The 12326-nt window shown below is 40.6% G+C and overlaps 1 protein-coding gene across 2 annotated transcripts in view; it reads left to right on the forward strand.

Annotated features, from left to right (window-relative positions):
* The window catches only part of mapk1 (mitogen-activated protein kinase 1), an 89234-nt gene that overhangs the window by 51190 nt on the left and 25718 nt on the right, over positions 1 to 12326 (forward strand). For both annotated transcript variants that reach the window (XM_073055687.1, XM_073055688.1), the window contains exons 2-3: positions 4966 to 5148; positions 7143 to 7332. In XM_073055687.1, coding sequence (XP_072911788.1) covers positions 4966 to 5148; positions 7143 to 7332 — 373 coding nt within the window. The remainder of the gene's footprint in view (positions 1 to 4965; positions 5149 to 7142; positions 7333 to 12326) is intronic.

A 12326-nucleotide genomic window follows, 5' to 3' on the forward strand; every position in this document is an offset into this window, starting at 1 on the left:
CTGCTGATATTGATTTACGTTCTATTTTCAAATGGTTTAACCCAAAGGAGTTGGAGAAACTGAATGGGTCAAGCAGTATCTGTGGAAGGACATGGGAGGTTATCTCTTGTTGTGACCCTTAATCAGGACGAGAAAGGAGTGATGGGATAAAAAGTGGTGGGAATAAGTGAAGCAAGTGCTAGCAGGTGATAGTAGGTCTAGTTGAGAGGGATGATGGGCAAGTGTTGGGGTAGGAGGAATGGCAGTGATGCAAAAAGTTGGAAGAAGTGACAAAGGACTGAAGAAGATGGCATCTGAAGATGGGCAGTAGAGGATAGAATAAAGGGAAGGAGGTGAGTGGGGATCTGGTGGGAGGAGTGTGTGGTTGATGGGTAGATCGAGAGGCTGGGGAGGGGAAAGGAGGAGCAGTGGGTACTGATTGGGAAAGAGATTTCCAAATGGAGTACATCTGCTGTGCTGAAGCAATTGACTGCTGTGCAGAGAAGATAGAATGAGCTTGTTGCCTTGTATGGTTCTTCATGGAGTGGATGACAAAGTTTGTTCTAGCTGACACCCTGTGATATTTTGTGGACTATACCCATACAGTTCTATTCACTAGTTTGCTAAGTTGTTCGTAAAAGCAATACACACCTTATTATTCCATTTCTAACACTGGAGCTGTTGCTGCATACATTTATAACAAACCACTTTATTTGCAAGCTTTGTATATTGTTTAAATAGACAATCACTGGACAGAAGCCAACAAGATACTTGGAGAGATAAGCATAGGGACTTGTCTACCACATTGCATGCATGTTTGGTTAACCTTGCAGAGCATCAGGAATGGGTAAACATGGCAAGCTGTGCACTTAATTTTGAATTTGATACTGTCATAGTCTTGTTTTCACTCATACCCTTGAATTCAGCAATGTAGTACTTTAGTAGGAAATGTGAAAATTTGCCTTGAATCTAACAGTAAATCATTGCAGCAAAAATGGACCAGAACTGCTGTAAAAGGGGACTCATTATGTGATGATGTATTGCCCTATGGGACTGGCTTTTCATGACTGTATAATGGTATTCGCTCTGGAAGTGCTTTCGAGGTCACCAAGATCACCTTTCAAGGTACCTCAAATTTGGCTAATGCACTCACTGAAATGTTTAATGATCAAGCAGCTCTGTATAGGCTGCAAGAGTTACGTTTTCACCTTAAAGCTGAAAAAGGTGAGGATCAATTCTGAACATGTACAACTAAATGTTAGGACTTTAAGTATTTGTGACTGCAGTAACGTGAAGTTGCATATAATCTATAAAGGCTATAGTCTGAAGTGTAGTTATTTTTGGTGGGAAATTTTACTTTGGAAATTCACAAGATGGTTTAACAAGATGCTAATACACAGGATAAAGTAGAACATCCCAGTTTTTAAGATTAATATGTATTTGTTGAATGTCTTGGAAATTGCCTGCCCTGTACATGGTGGTAATATTGTTGTTTCATCCTTCAGGGAGATTGCAGACAATGTAACAGCAGTGTTCCAGTACAATTAAAATCCAGTGAAGACCTTCATGTACATTTGGCAAGTCTTTACTCTGTGGATATCAGCTTTTGAAATTCTGTAAACAATTAGAAGAAGCAATGAGGAAAAACCAGGAAAAAAAATGTATTCAGGATGAGAACATATATTGATTTAAGTTTATAATGTGCAAATATACTAGTATGTTCATCTATAGAACATTACAGTGCAGGCCTTTTGGCCCAGGATGTTGTGCCTGCCTTTTAACCCTCTTTAAAATCAATCTAGCCATAACCTCCAGCATAGTCCCACATTTTTCTAAGAATTATCTTGAAAGTGCTTATCTAAGAGTTTCTTAAATTCCCCGAATGTACCTCTACCTGCACCCCTGACAAGGTGTTCCACACAATTGTTTTTTTCTGTTATTAACCCCCCCCCTTATATTCTTCAATCACCTTAAAGTTATGCCCACTCATATTTCTGCCCTTGGGAGGGGGAGTCTCATCTTGTACTCTTAAGCCTCTTACCTTGCACATCTCTAGCTTCCTTAACCTATCCTCATAAGACATGCTCTCTAATGCAGGCAGCGTCTTGGTAAATCTCCTCTGTACCCTCTCTAAAGGTTCCACAACTTTCTGAGTAGTAGTGAAGTTTGGAACTGTGACAATAAAAGGCTGCCAAAACATGCGTATGCTACTGTTTCCCAATCTGGGGTCCATGGACCCCTCAGTTAATGGTAGGGGTCTGTGGTATGAAAACAAGTTTGGGATCCCCTGCTTTAAGCAAAAACTATGTGCCATGTAGAGAAAGGTACTACACCTCATAGGTAGTACCTTTCTCTACACCTCATAGGATTATGTAGTAATCAAGTGGCTGAGAACTACCAAGGTTTTACATAATCTGTATAATTAGAAATGCTGTACATAAGATATTGTTGCTGAAATAAAGTGCATATCCTGAAAAATGAGCCCCAAGTTTCATAGAAGTGCAATTGCAAGTGCAGGGAAGTTAGTCAGAAAGAAAAAATGGTATTATTTTAGTAGGATTCTTCAATCACATTAATACTGAATGGATGACATGAGATCTATTTTGCAGCAGTACAATGTAAATATAAAATTACTGTAAATTGCAAAACTAATGTTGGGGGAGGAGGAATAATGAAGTAGCATTCGTGGTCCATTCAGAAATTTGGTGGAAAGAAGCTGCTGCTTCTGAATCAGAGTGTGGACCAAGAGTGCTGCTTCAGAATTGAAAGTTTACTCTTTAAAGACCTGCCTTCAGATGTCAATTAACTCGTTAAATATTTTCCATGCTTCTTTGCCCAGGAATCAGTAGACCAGATTGTGACCGGCATATTGCGAGTCATATCAGTATTCATTATTGTAAAAATTGGACAGCAGCTTGCAGTGTTAGTATAAATGCAGTTAAATAAAATCCAATAGCTGCTGTATAATTTTTCTTGCTCATTCACACGTTCACAACAACACAAATTGAACACTGGAATCCACACAAGGGCACTTAGCTGCAGTGGTTCCAAGTTGATGAAAAAGATCCTGAGAGGCAGGATTTACAAACATTTGGAGAGGCACAATATGATTAGGAATAGTCAGCATGGCTTTGTCAAAGGCAAGTTGTGCCTCAAGAGCCTGATTGAATTTTTTGAGGATGTGCCTAAACACATTGATGAAGGTAGAACCATAGATGTAGTGTATATGGGTTTCAGCAAGGTATTTGATAAGGTACCCCATGTAAGGCTTATTGAGAAAGAAAGGAGGCATAGGATCCAAGGGGACCTTACTTTGTGGATCCAGAATTGGCTTGCCTACTGAAGGTAAAGAGTGGTTGCAGACGGGTCATATTCTGCATGGAGGTTGGTGACCAGTGGTGTGCCTCAGGGATCTATTCTGGGACCCCTTCTCTTTGTGAGTTTTTTAATATATAAATTACCTGGATGAGGAAGTGGAGGAATGGGTTATAAATGTGCTGATAACACAAAGGTTGGGGGTGTTGTGGATAGTGTGGAGGGTTGTCAGAGGTTAGTGGGACATTGATAGGATGTAAAACTGGGCTGACAAGTTGCAGATGGAGTTCAACCCAGATAAGTATGAAGTGGTTCATTTTGGTAGGTCAAATACGATGGCAGAATATAGTATTAATGGTAAGGCTCTTGGCAGTGTGGAGGATCAGAGGGATCTTGGGGTCCGAGTCCATAGGACACTCAAAGCAGCTGCACAGGTTGACACTGGTTAAGAAGGCGTATGGTGTATTGACCTTCACTGACGTGGGATTAAGTTTAGGAGCCAAGAGGAAATGTTGCAGTTATGACCCTGGTGAGACCCCACTTGGAGTACTGTGCTCAATTCTGGTCGCCTCACTACAGGAAGGATGTAGAAGCCATAGAAAGGGTGCAGAGGAGATTTGCAAGGATGTTGCCTGGATTGGGGAGCATGCCTTTTGAGAATAGGTTGAGTGAACTTGGCCTTTTTTCCTTGGGAGTAATGGAGGATGAGAGGTGACCTGATAGAGGTGTACAAGATGATGAAAGGCATTGTTCATGTGGATAGGGGAGGCTTTTTCCCAGGGCTGAAATGGCTAGCATAAGAGGGCACAGCTTTAAGGTGCTTGGAACTAGGTACAGAGGAGATGTCAGGTAAGTTTTTTATGCAGAGAGTGGTGAATGCATGAAATGGGCTGCCGGTGGTGGAGGGAGATACGGTAGGGTCTTTTAAGAGACTCCTGGATAGGTTCATGAAGCTTAGAAAAATAGAGGGCAATGGGTAACCCTAGGTAATTTCTAAGGTAAGGACATGTTCTGCATAGCTTTGTGGGCAGAAGGGCCTGTATTGCATTGTAGGTTTTCTGTTTTTAGAAACAAACTAAATCCGCAATATCAATTGGGGCTTGTATGTTCAGATTTTAATTAGATATTTCAGAGTTAAGTCCTAAGTAAAGACAAATGGCACTCTGCCATTGAGAATATACTTTTACGTATACTCTTCCTTCAGAGTTTGATTAATGGAGGTAGTTAATGTAAAAATTTGAAAGCTTTTACTTGAAATCTAGCTTTCTGTATGCATGATTTCAGAAACTGAGACCAGACACAATTTTGTGTGCAACTGTAGACTTTATACACATTAGCAGTTGTGCTATTGACAGTGACTGGTTAGCTTCATATTTTGTCAAGTTTCTACTGTTTCCACCAATGAGGAAAGTGTGAAGTTATTTGGTGTATTTTAAGTATATGTGACTGTTTTCAGATGTTGCTGACTTCATTATGATTGATCCATTTATTGGAAAATCTAATTTCTTCCCTTCACTTTGCTCTTTCATTTCCCCTTTCATTTGCTCTTAATAGCCCCTCCCCCTTTTCTGATAAGCAATAGCTTTGTTGTATTGTCTATCAAATTTTTGTTAAAACTTGCTTTTCAGTCAACTTGTATTCCACTTGTGAAATAAATTTGTGTTTTTACAGCTCAGCTCATGACAACGTGAATAAAGTTCGTGTGGCCATCAAAAAGATCAGCCCTTTTGAACATCAGACATACTGCCAGCGGACCTTGCGTGAGATTAAAATCCTGCTGCGCTTCAAACATGAGAATATCATCGGCATCAATGACATCATCCGAGCCCCCACCATTGACCAAATGAAAGATGTGTATCCTGATGATTAAGTGTGTGTGTGATTATATAAAGGTTAATATAATTTGAGAAACAGCTGCAGAATGTTTGCATTGTTGGTTGGACTAATAATCCAGAAATCTGAAATAACAACACTCTTGCATACGTTCCAATCCATTATGATACTGGGCAATTTAAACTGTATTAGCTAAATCTAGAGTTAGTTTAAAAAGCACTTTCTGGTGGTAACATGAACTCACTTGTTTGTAATGTAAACCTCATATTAAATCACTCAAGTCCTTCATGGAAGGAATTCTTATCACCTGACCTGGTCATCAGAGTAAGTCTGAAGTGGTCCATTAGTCTATGCATTTGTAACTACATCATTATTAGGCTGTAATTTGAGATGTAGCATAGCTGTTGTTATTCCAGGGGACTTCTGATGTGCTCCATACAGTTGTACTTGGACTAGTTTGCGGGTTGGGAATGCTGTTCCACACACCTATTTCACACAAGTGTAGGCATACTCTTGGAATTGTACCTTGCATCGAGCATTCTATCATGATCCTGGGGTGTGACTGTTCTGTTGTCTATGAGAAGTGCAGTGCAGTCAGGAATGAGCACCCTATTCCCCTGGCAGCTTTCAGCATTGAGTTTGGTCCCCGTGAAGTCTCATGAATTAGTGCCCAAGTAAAACAATTGTTTACCACTTGTTGTCCTCAGCTGAATTTTCAACATTCCATATTGTGCAATTGAAAGAAATCATGAGAATAACAACCCAAATGTGTTTGGGTTGGGGACTTCATTGTCCATGCCCAAGCAAGGTTTGCCACTGTCAACTGAGACCTGAAGAGCATGACTGCTAACCTGTAATATGTTATGTGTACACAGTGCGAGGGATTCATCAACTTGACCTTGGCTAAATCCTTACAGTCTACCTTATACAGGCAGTTGTAGCAGAAGTTTCCACACTTTAGATACCCTCAGTTTAGGTGTATGGCACTGCAGTCTTACTAAACGAAATTGATTTAGAATAGGCCTGGCATTACTGCAGAGCCTCAAAGCAGTGAGCATTCTTAGCAATAAAATTGTATTTCAACACAGTGTATTCACATGGCCTGGTGTACTTTCACTTTTACAGTTGGCATTTAGCCAGTGTCAACTCGGATTCAATGGTGACTGTAAAAGGGCATTCAGGAGCTTCATCAGGTCCACTTTAAGATGCCAACCCACAAAAGTGACCATCATGGAACATTAAACAGCAATACAATCAAGCTAATCTGCCTCTTATCAGTGAATCAAATCAAAGTTCTGCAATAAATGGTTGTGAATGATTATCCAGCAAATGAGAGGAGACTCCAAGAATATCTCCATCTTTAGTGATACTAGAACCCATCAACTGAAAGCCAGAATGTGGCTAAAGCATTTGTATCAACCTTTGGCCAGGTCCCAAGAGGATAATCCAAATGTCTTTCCTTAAATTCTTGCGATCATAGTAGTCGGTCTTTAGCCGAATAGATTTCCTCTCACTTAATGTCAGGAAATGGCTAGGATCATTGGATACAGCAGTGCCAATGGAGCCAGACAACACCTCTACAGAAGTGCTCAAATCGGTCTCCAGAACTAGCATTTCTCTGAGCATCTTTTGCTCCAAAGCAATGTAGAAAATTGCCTGTTTGACCTATTAACAAGAAATCCTTCCCTGCTTAGTGCCACTTTTGGTTTTTATCAACATAAGTGTATCCAATACTCAGATGGCATTTTTCTCACTAGTCATTTCACCAGAGCTCATTTTGGGCTTAGCCAAGGCCCACAAGTCTCAGTCATTAAAACCATGGGTAGGATTAAATTGGCGGAGGTCAGTGATTGATCTTGAAATCAAGATATCACTGTGGCATGGTGAAATTAAGGCATTGGATTTGAGGGAGAACTTCCTGTTGGCTGGGGTCACCCTTTGCACCAAGAGATACTTTTATATGCAGGTTTTCCAGAGTTAGAACGTTGGTGTGGTTTCCTTGACTTTGTTTACAGGTACATTGTACAGGATCTGATGGAAACAGACCTGTATAAACTTCTGAAGACTCAGCACCTTAGCAATGATCACATCTGCTACTTCCTGTATCAGATTCTCCGAGGGTTAAAGTACATTCACTCTGCCAATGTCCTTCATCGGGATCTCAAACCATCCAACCTTTTGCTCAATACTACTTGTGACCTGAAGGTTAGTATCTTTTCATTCCATGTTTTATAATCACATATTACATTAATAGAAACTAGTGCAGTGAAATATTGGTGTGCCAGCGACCTTGGTTGCTACACTACCATTTTTCTGTCCCCTCAAGCTGGAGAGCATAATCAGCACTTTTCAGAAATAGCAGTAAGTGTTTTGGATGTCTGGTCATTGAGGCCATTCTAAAGTAGAAGGGAATGTATTTGATACAAGTTGAGCAGCGTTCTCTGAAGTGCTTGGGGCTGGAAGTGTTTTGGATTTGAGTTATTTGGATTTTGGAATATTTCGATCTATATAATGAGATACCTTAGGGGTGGGACCCAAGATTAAATGAGAAATCCATTTATATTACATATACAGCTTGTATATACCCTGAAGGTAGTTTTATATACTTGCTCATCACACATGTACTTCTGAAGCTGTTCAGCATGTTAGGTTTTAATCAGCAATAATCTTGGCAAACTCCTCAGTTTCTTTACTGCTTCGTGATCAGCAGGCACTTTATCACCACAAATCTTTAGAAATTTAATGCCGTGCCTTTTCTTAAATTTGTGCAACTAGCCTGTTGAATATTCACAAGTACCTTCAATTTTCAGTTTATCATGATAGATCTTGGATTGTTTCATGATCAGCATTCAGTTAAGCTGCATGTGTTCACTCTGGCACTGATGAATTTGTTCATTACATATGTAAAGTCACTTCTCAGAATTGTCTGTGGTGCATAGAGACCTGCCTGGGAACATTCATAGCACCTCATGGGGTTTTCCATGGTGCCATCATGTTAGAACTCAAAAACATTTTGGATTTCGGAGTCTTTCAAATTATGGAATTTAGTTTAAGTGGTGCCCAACCTATATATTCACTCATAGAATGTGGGTACTGTTGACAGGTTTGCCATTTATTGCTCATCTCCAATTGTTCTTACAAAGATGGTGGTGGGCCACTTGAAGCCACAGGTATTAATGTACTGAAGGTTCTTCTATGGAGCTACTTAATAGGGAATTCCAGAACTTTGACACAGCAACAATAGGAAGTATTGGGGGGGGCATTAGTAGGGATGGAGAGAGGTAGTATATTTCAATTTAGAACAAATTGCAAGGACCCTAACACAGATATTTAAGACATCCTTGGACATGGGTGAGATGTTAGAGGACTGGAGGATAGCTAATGTTCCAATGTTAAAGAAAAGTGGGAAATAGTAGGCCGGTGAGCCTGACCTCAGTAATGGGTCAGATTATTGGAAGATATTCTAAGGGACTGGATATGAGTATTTGGATATACAGTGCCTGATTAAGGGGTGATCAATATGGCTTCATGTGTGGTAGGTCATGCCTAACCAATATTAGTTTATCACTGTTACCAGGAAAGTTGAAGGAAGGGCAGTGAATGTTGTCTACATAAATTTAGCAAGGCCTTTGACAAAATCCCACATGGGAGGCTGGTCCAGAAGGTTCAGTTGCCTGGCATTCAGGATAAGGTTGTAAATTGGATACAACATTGGCTTTGTGGGAGAACCTAGAGAGTGGTAGTACATGGTTGCCTCTCTGAATGGAGGCCTGTGACTAGTGGTGCACCACGGGGATCAGTGCTGGTTCAGTTTGTCATCTACATCAATGATCGGGATGATAATGTGGCAAACTGAATCAGCAAATTGGCAGACAGCGTTAAGATTAGGGGCATAGTGGAGAGTGAGGAAGGTAATCAATGCTTGCAGCGGCATCTGGATCAGCTGGAAAATGGGCTGGAGGATGGAATTTAATGCAGATACATGTCAGGTGTTGCACTTTGGTAGGACAAACCAGAATGGGTCCTTGTACGGTGAGCAATAGGGCACTGTGAAGTGTGGTACTGTGGAATCTGGGAATAGAGATCTGTAATTAATTGAAGCCTGTGTCACAGACGGATAAGATTATAGAGAGCTTTTGCACGTTGTCCTCTATAAATCAGAATACTGAGTATGGGCAATTGGTTGTTATGTTCAAGTTGTATCAGGTGTTAAGGCCTAATTTGGAGTATTTTGTGCAGCTCTGGTCACCTACGTATGGGAAAGGTATCAATAAGATTAAAAGAATACAAAGAAAATATACAAGAAAATTGCCGGGATAGGTTGAATAGGTTAAGACTTTGAGGGGGAATTTGATGGAGATGTATACGATTTTGAGAGGTATAGATAGGGTTAAAATTCAAGCAGTCTTTTTCCATTGAGGTTAGGTGAAACTAGAACCAGAGGTCACAGGTGAAAGGTGAAATGTTTAAGGGGAACTTCACTCAAAGTGTGGTGCAAGTATGAAATGATGTGCTATGAGAGTGGTGGATGCACCTTCAATTGCAGCTTTTAAAAGAAGTTTGAAAAGTAGATGGATGGAAGATGAGAGCTTTGGGACTATGCAGAGCAACAGTTTGACTTGAAGTGGATGGGGTGAAGGGTCTTTTTGTACTATAGCACTCTGACTCAAGGTTTGCAAGTGAATGAATGCTGCGGTGGAGGAAGTAGAAGATGAGCACTTGAAGAGAATAATAACTTGTTCACAATCACAAACGAGAAAATCTGCAGATGCTGGAAATCTAAGCAACACACACACAATGCTGGAAGAACTCAAATGGCCAGGCAGCATCTTTGGAAAAGAATACAGTCGACATTTCGGGTAGAGACCCTTGAGCAGGCTGGTACCTCCAGCATTTTGTGTGTGTTGTATCATTTTGCTTAACCAGGGTTTTGGAGGGGAATGTAGTTGGTGTAGTGACAAGTACCCAGTGAAGTATCAAAGAGAAGTGGAAGGGATTGTTACAGAGTGATGACGCATTGGGATTGAATAGTTCAGAAGTGCTATTGTGAGGATGGAGGAAGCAGTTCACAGGTTTAGAGCATGCTAAATAGTTTGAGCTATAGGCACAAATAGCTAGTAAACCTGAGAAACTGTCACCCTTGGATCTCTAGTATCAAACTGATTTCATTTCATTCCATATCCATGCTTAAGCTCATTTTTATAACTTAATTTTATATTATTCTTTAGAATTGTTGAATATTGTTGTATGTTGCACCCTAACCAACACACCACAGCAAATTGCTAAAACATGTAAATGTATGTGGTGAATAAAGTTGATCCAAAGTTCAGATATTTGCATGTGATATGAAAATGAAGTATTGTAAACAGTGATGCCATAGCAGACTTCAGGAGGCTGGTCGTGTTGAGCTCGACTATAGTAATTAATCTTTGCAGTACATCTTGAAGGATTCAGAAGGGATTAACTGGAAAGGGACTATCCTTGCCAAAATCATTCAGTTAACTACCTTCACAAATAGTTAATTCTTGAATGTGGGTGGAGCATGCATCTAATGTGATGGGTATTCTGTAGGCTAATAAGTAGTGGAAGTACAATTTTAATATCTTTGAGCACTGAGTTATCTCCGGTGGATTGACCTATTCAGTTTGGTTGAATTGCATTTGGAACTGGTGAAATTGCATTAGGATTTTGGTGAAAGTAAAGGTAACCAGTTCTGTGCAAGCATCCTGCAGCTTAATGTTTCTCAATCCGCATTATGTTGTGTGTCGTTATGAAGGCAACCTGACCAGGTGATGAAGCTCCAGATTCATTGTTTTTCACCCAAAGAAATGGTGAACAGTATTTGACATGAACAGTGAGGGCATTAATGCTAACATAATAACAGCTGCTTCTCCAGTGCTCAGACTCAACACTTCAATGTTGAGTCTGAGCACTGGATAAACAGCTGTTACGATAGCATTAGTCTTTGCTGTTTATGCCAAATACTGTTCACTACCTCATTGGGTTATAAATGAATCACTGGATTTGTATTATATAGTTTTCATCATCTGAAGTCAAGGTGGCGTACAATGTATTGTGCATTTGAAACAAAATAAAGAATTTTCTTGTTTGATCCATGAGGGCCTGCCCTTGGATTTTTAAGGAGGGAGTAATTTCTAGTTTAAATAGGGTTATGACATTCAAAAATAGTCATGGTGAATTATTCAGATGAGCAATCTAGCCAATAAACACAGAAATAACAATCCTTTAACTTACTAAAATGTTTCTTCTGTTATAAATTGAGATTGGATTGAATTTTGAGGTTTGCAGGTAACTAATCAGAATTGGAAATTTAGAGGGCATTTCATTTCTTTTTTTTTGAAAAATCAGTCTCCTTTGTTAAAAGCCCAACTTTCTCACAGTCATTCACCATGGAACCAGGCCCCTTGCTGTTGTGCAGCAAGTTAAACCCATCTGTCGGCCTTTGGTCCGTAGCTCTCTAAATCTCTCCTATCCACGTACTTCTCAAAAGCAATACACACAAAATGCTGGAGGAACACAGAAGGCCAGGCAGCATCTATGGAAAAGAGTAAACGGTTGACGTTTCAGGCCAAGACCCTTCATCTGGACTTCAGAGTAGGAAGTCTTTCTTCAGAGTAAGAAAGGTACTTCAGAGTAGGAAGGTGGGGTGGGGGGGAGGAAAAAGCAGAAGATGATTAGTCAGACAGTGGGAGGGGGTGAAGTGAGGAGCTGGCAATGTGGGTTGGAGGACCCACAGGTGCTTGTATGGGTTTCAGCTATGCCTGTGGTTTTTTTTTGTTGTTGTCTACTTGGAACTTTGGAGCAAGAAGGCTGCGAATGAACTGATTTTTCGAAGCGAAAGGAGTTTTTTACTACTCAGGTTAAAGAGAGGTGAGACTGCACAGGTGCATGTCGTCAGCCAGTTGAGTGCAAAAGGTTTAAAAAGAAGACCGCCGTATCCAGTGGGCAGCTGAGTGGTAGGACTTTGGCTCAACGGGCTTAGGTGGTAACGGGATGAGGTGAAGTAGGCTGTATGTGCGTGAGGCCAGTTTTCTGTGCTGGGTGTCAGATGTGGGGGGGTCCTGGACTCTCCCAGCCTCCCGGATGGTGTGTCAAGCTGCAGCTTCTGAGGGACCAAGTTAGGGAACTAGAAATGCAGCTCGATGACCTTTGCCTAATTAGAGAGAGCGAGGAGGTGA

This window comes from Hemitrygon akajei, chromosome 9, assembly GCF_048418815.1.
Source record: "Hemitrygon akajei chromosome 9, sHemAka1.3, whole genome shotgun sequence".
In the NCBI taxonomy this organism is placed as follows: Eukaryota; Metazoa; Chordata; class Chondrichthyes; order Myliobatiformes; family Dasyatidae; genus Hemitrygon; species Hemitrygon akajei.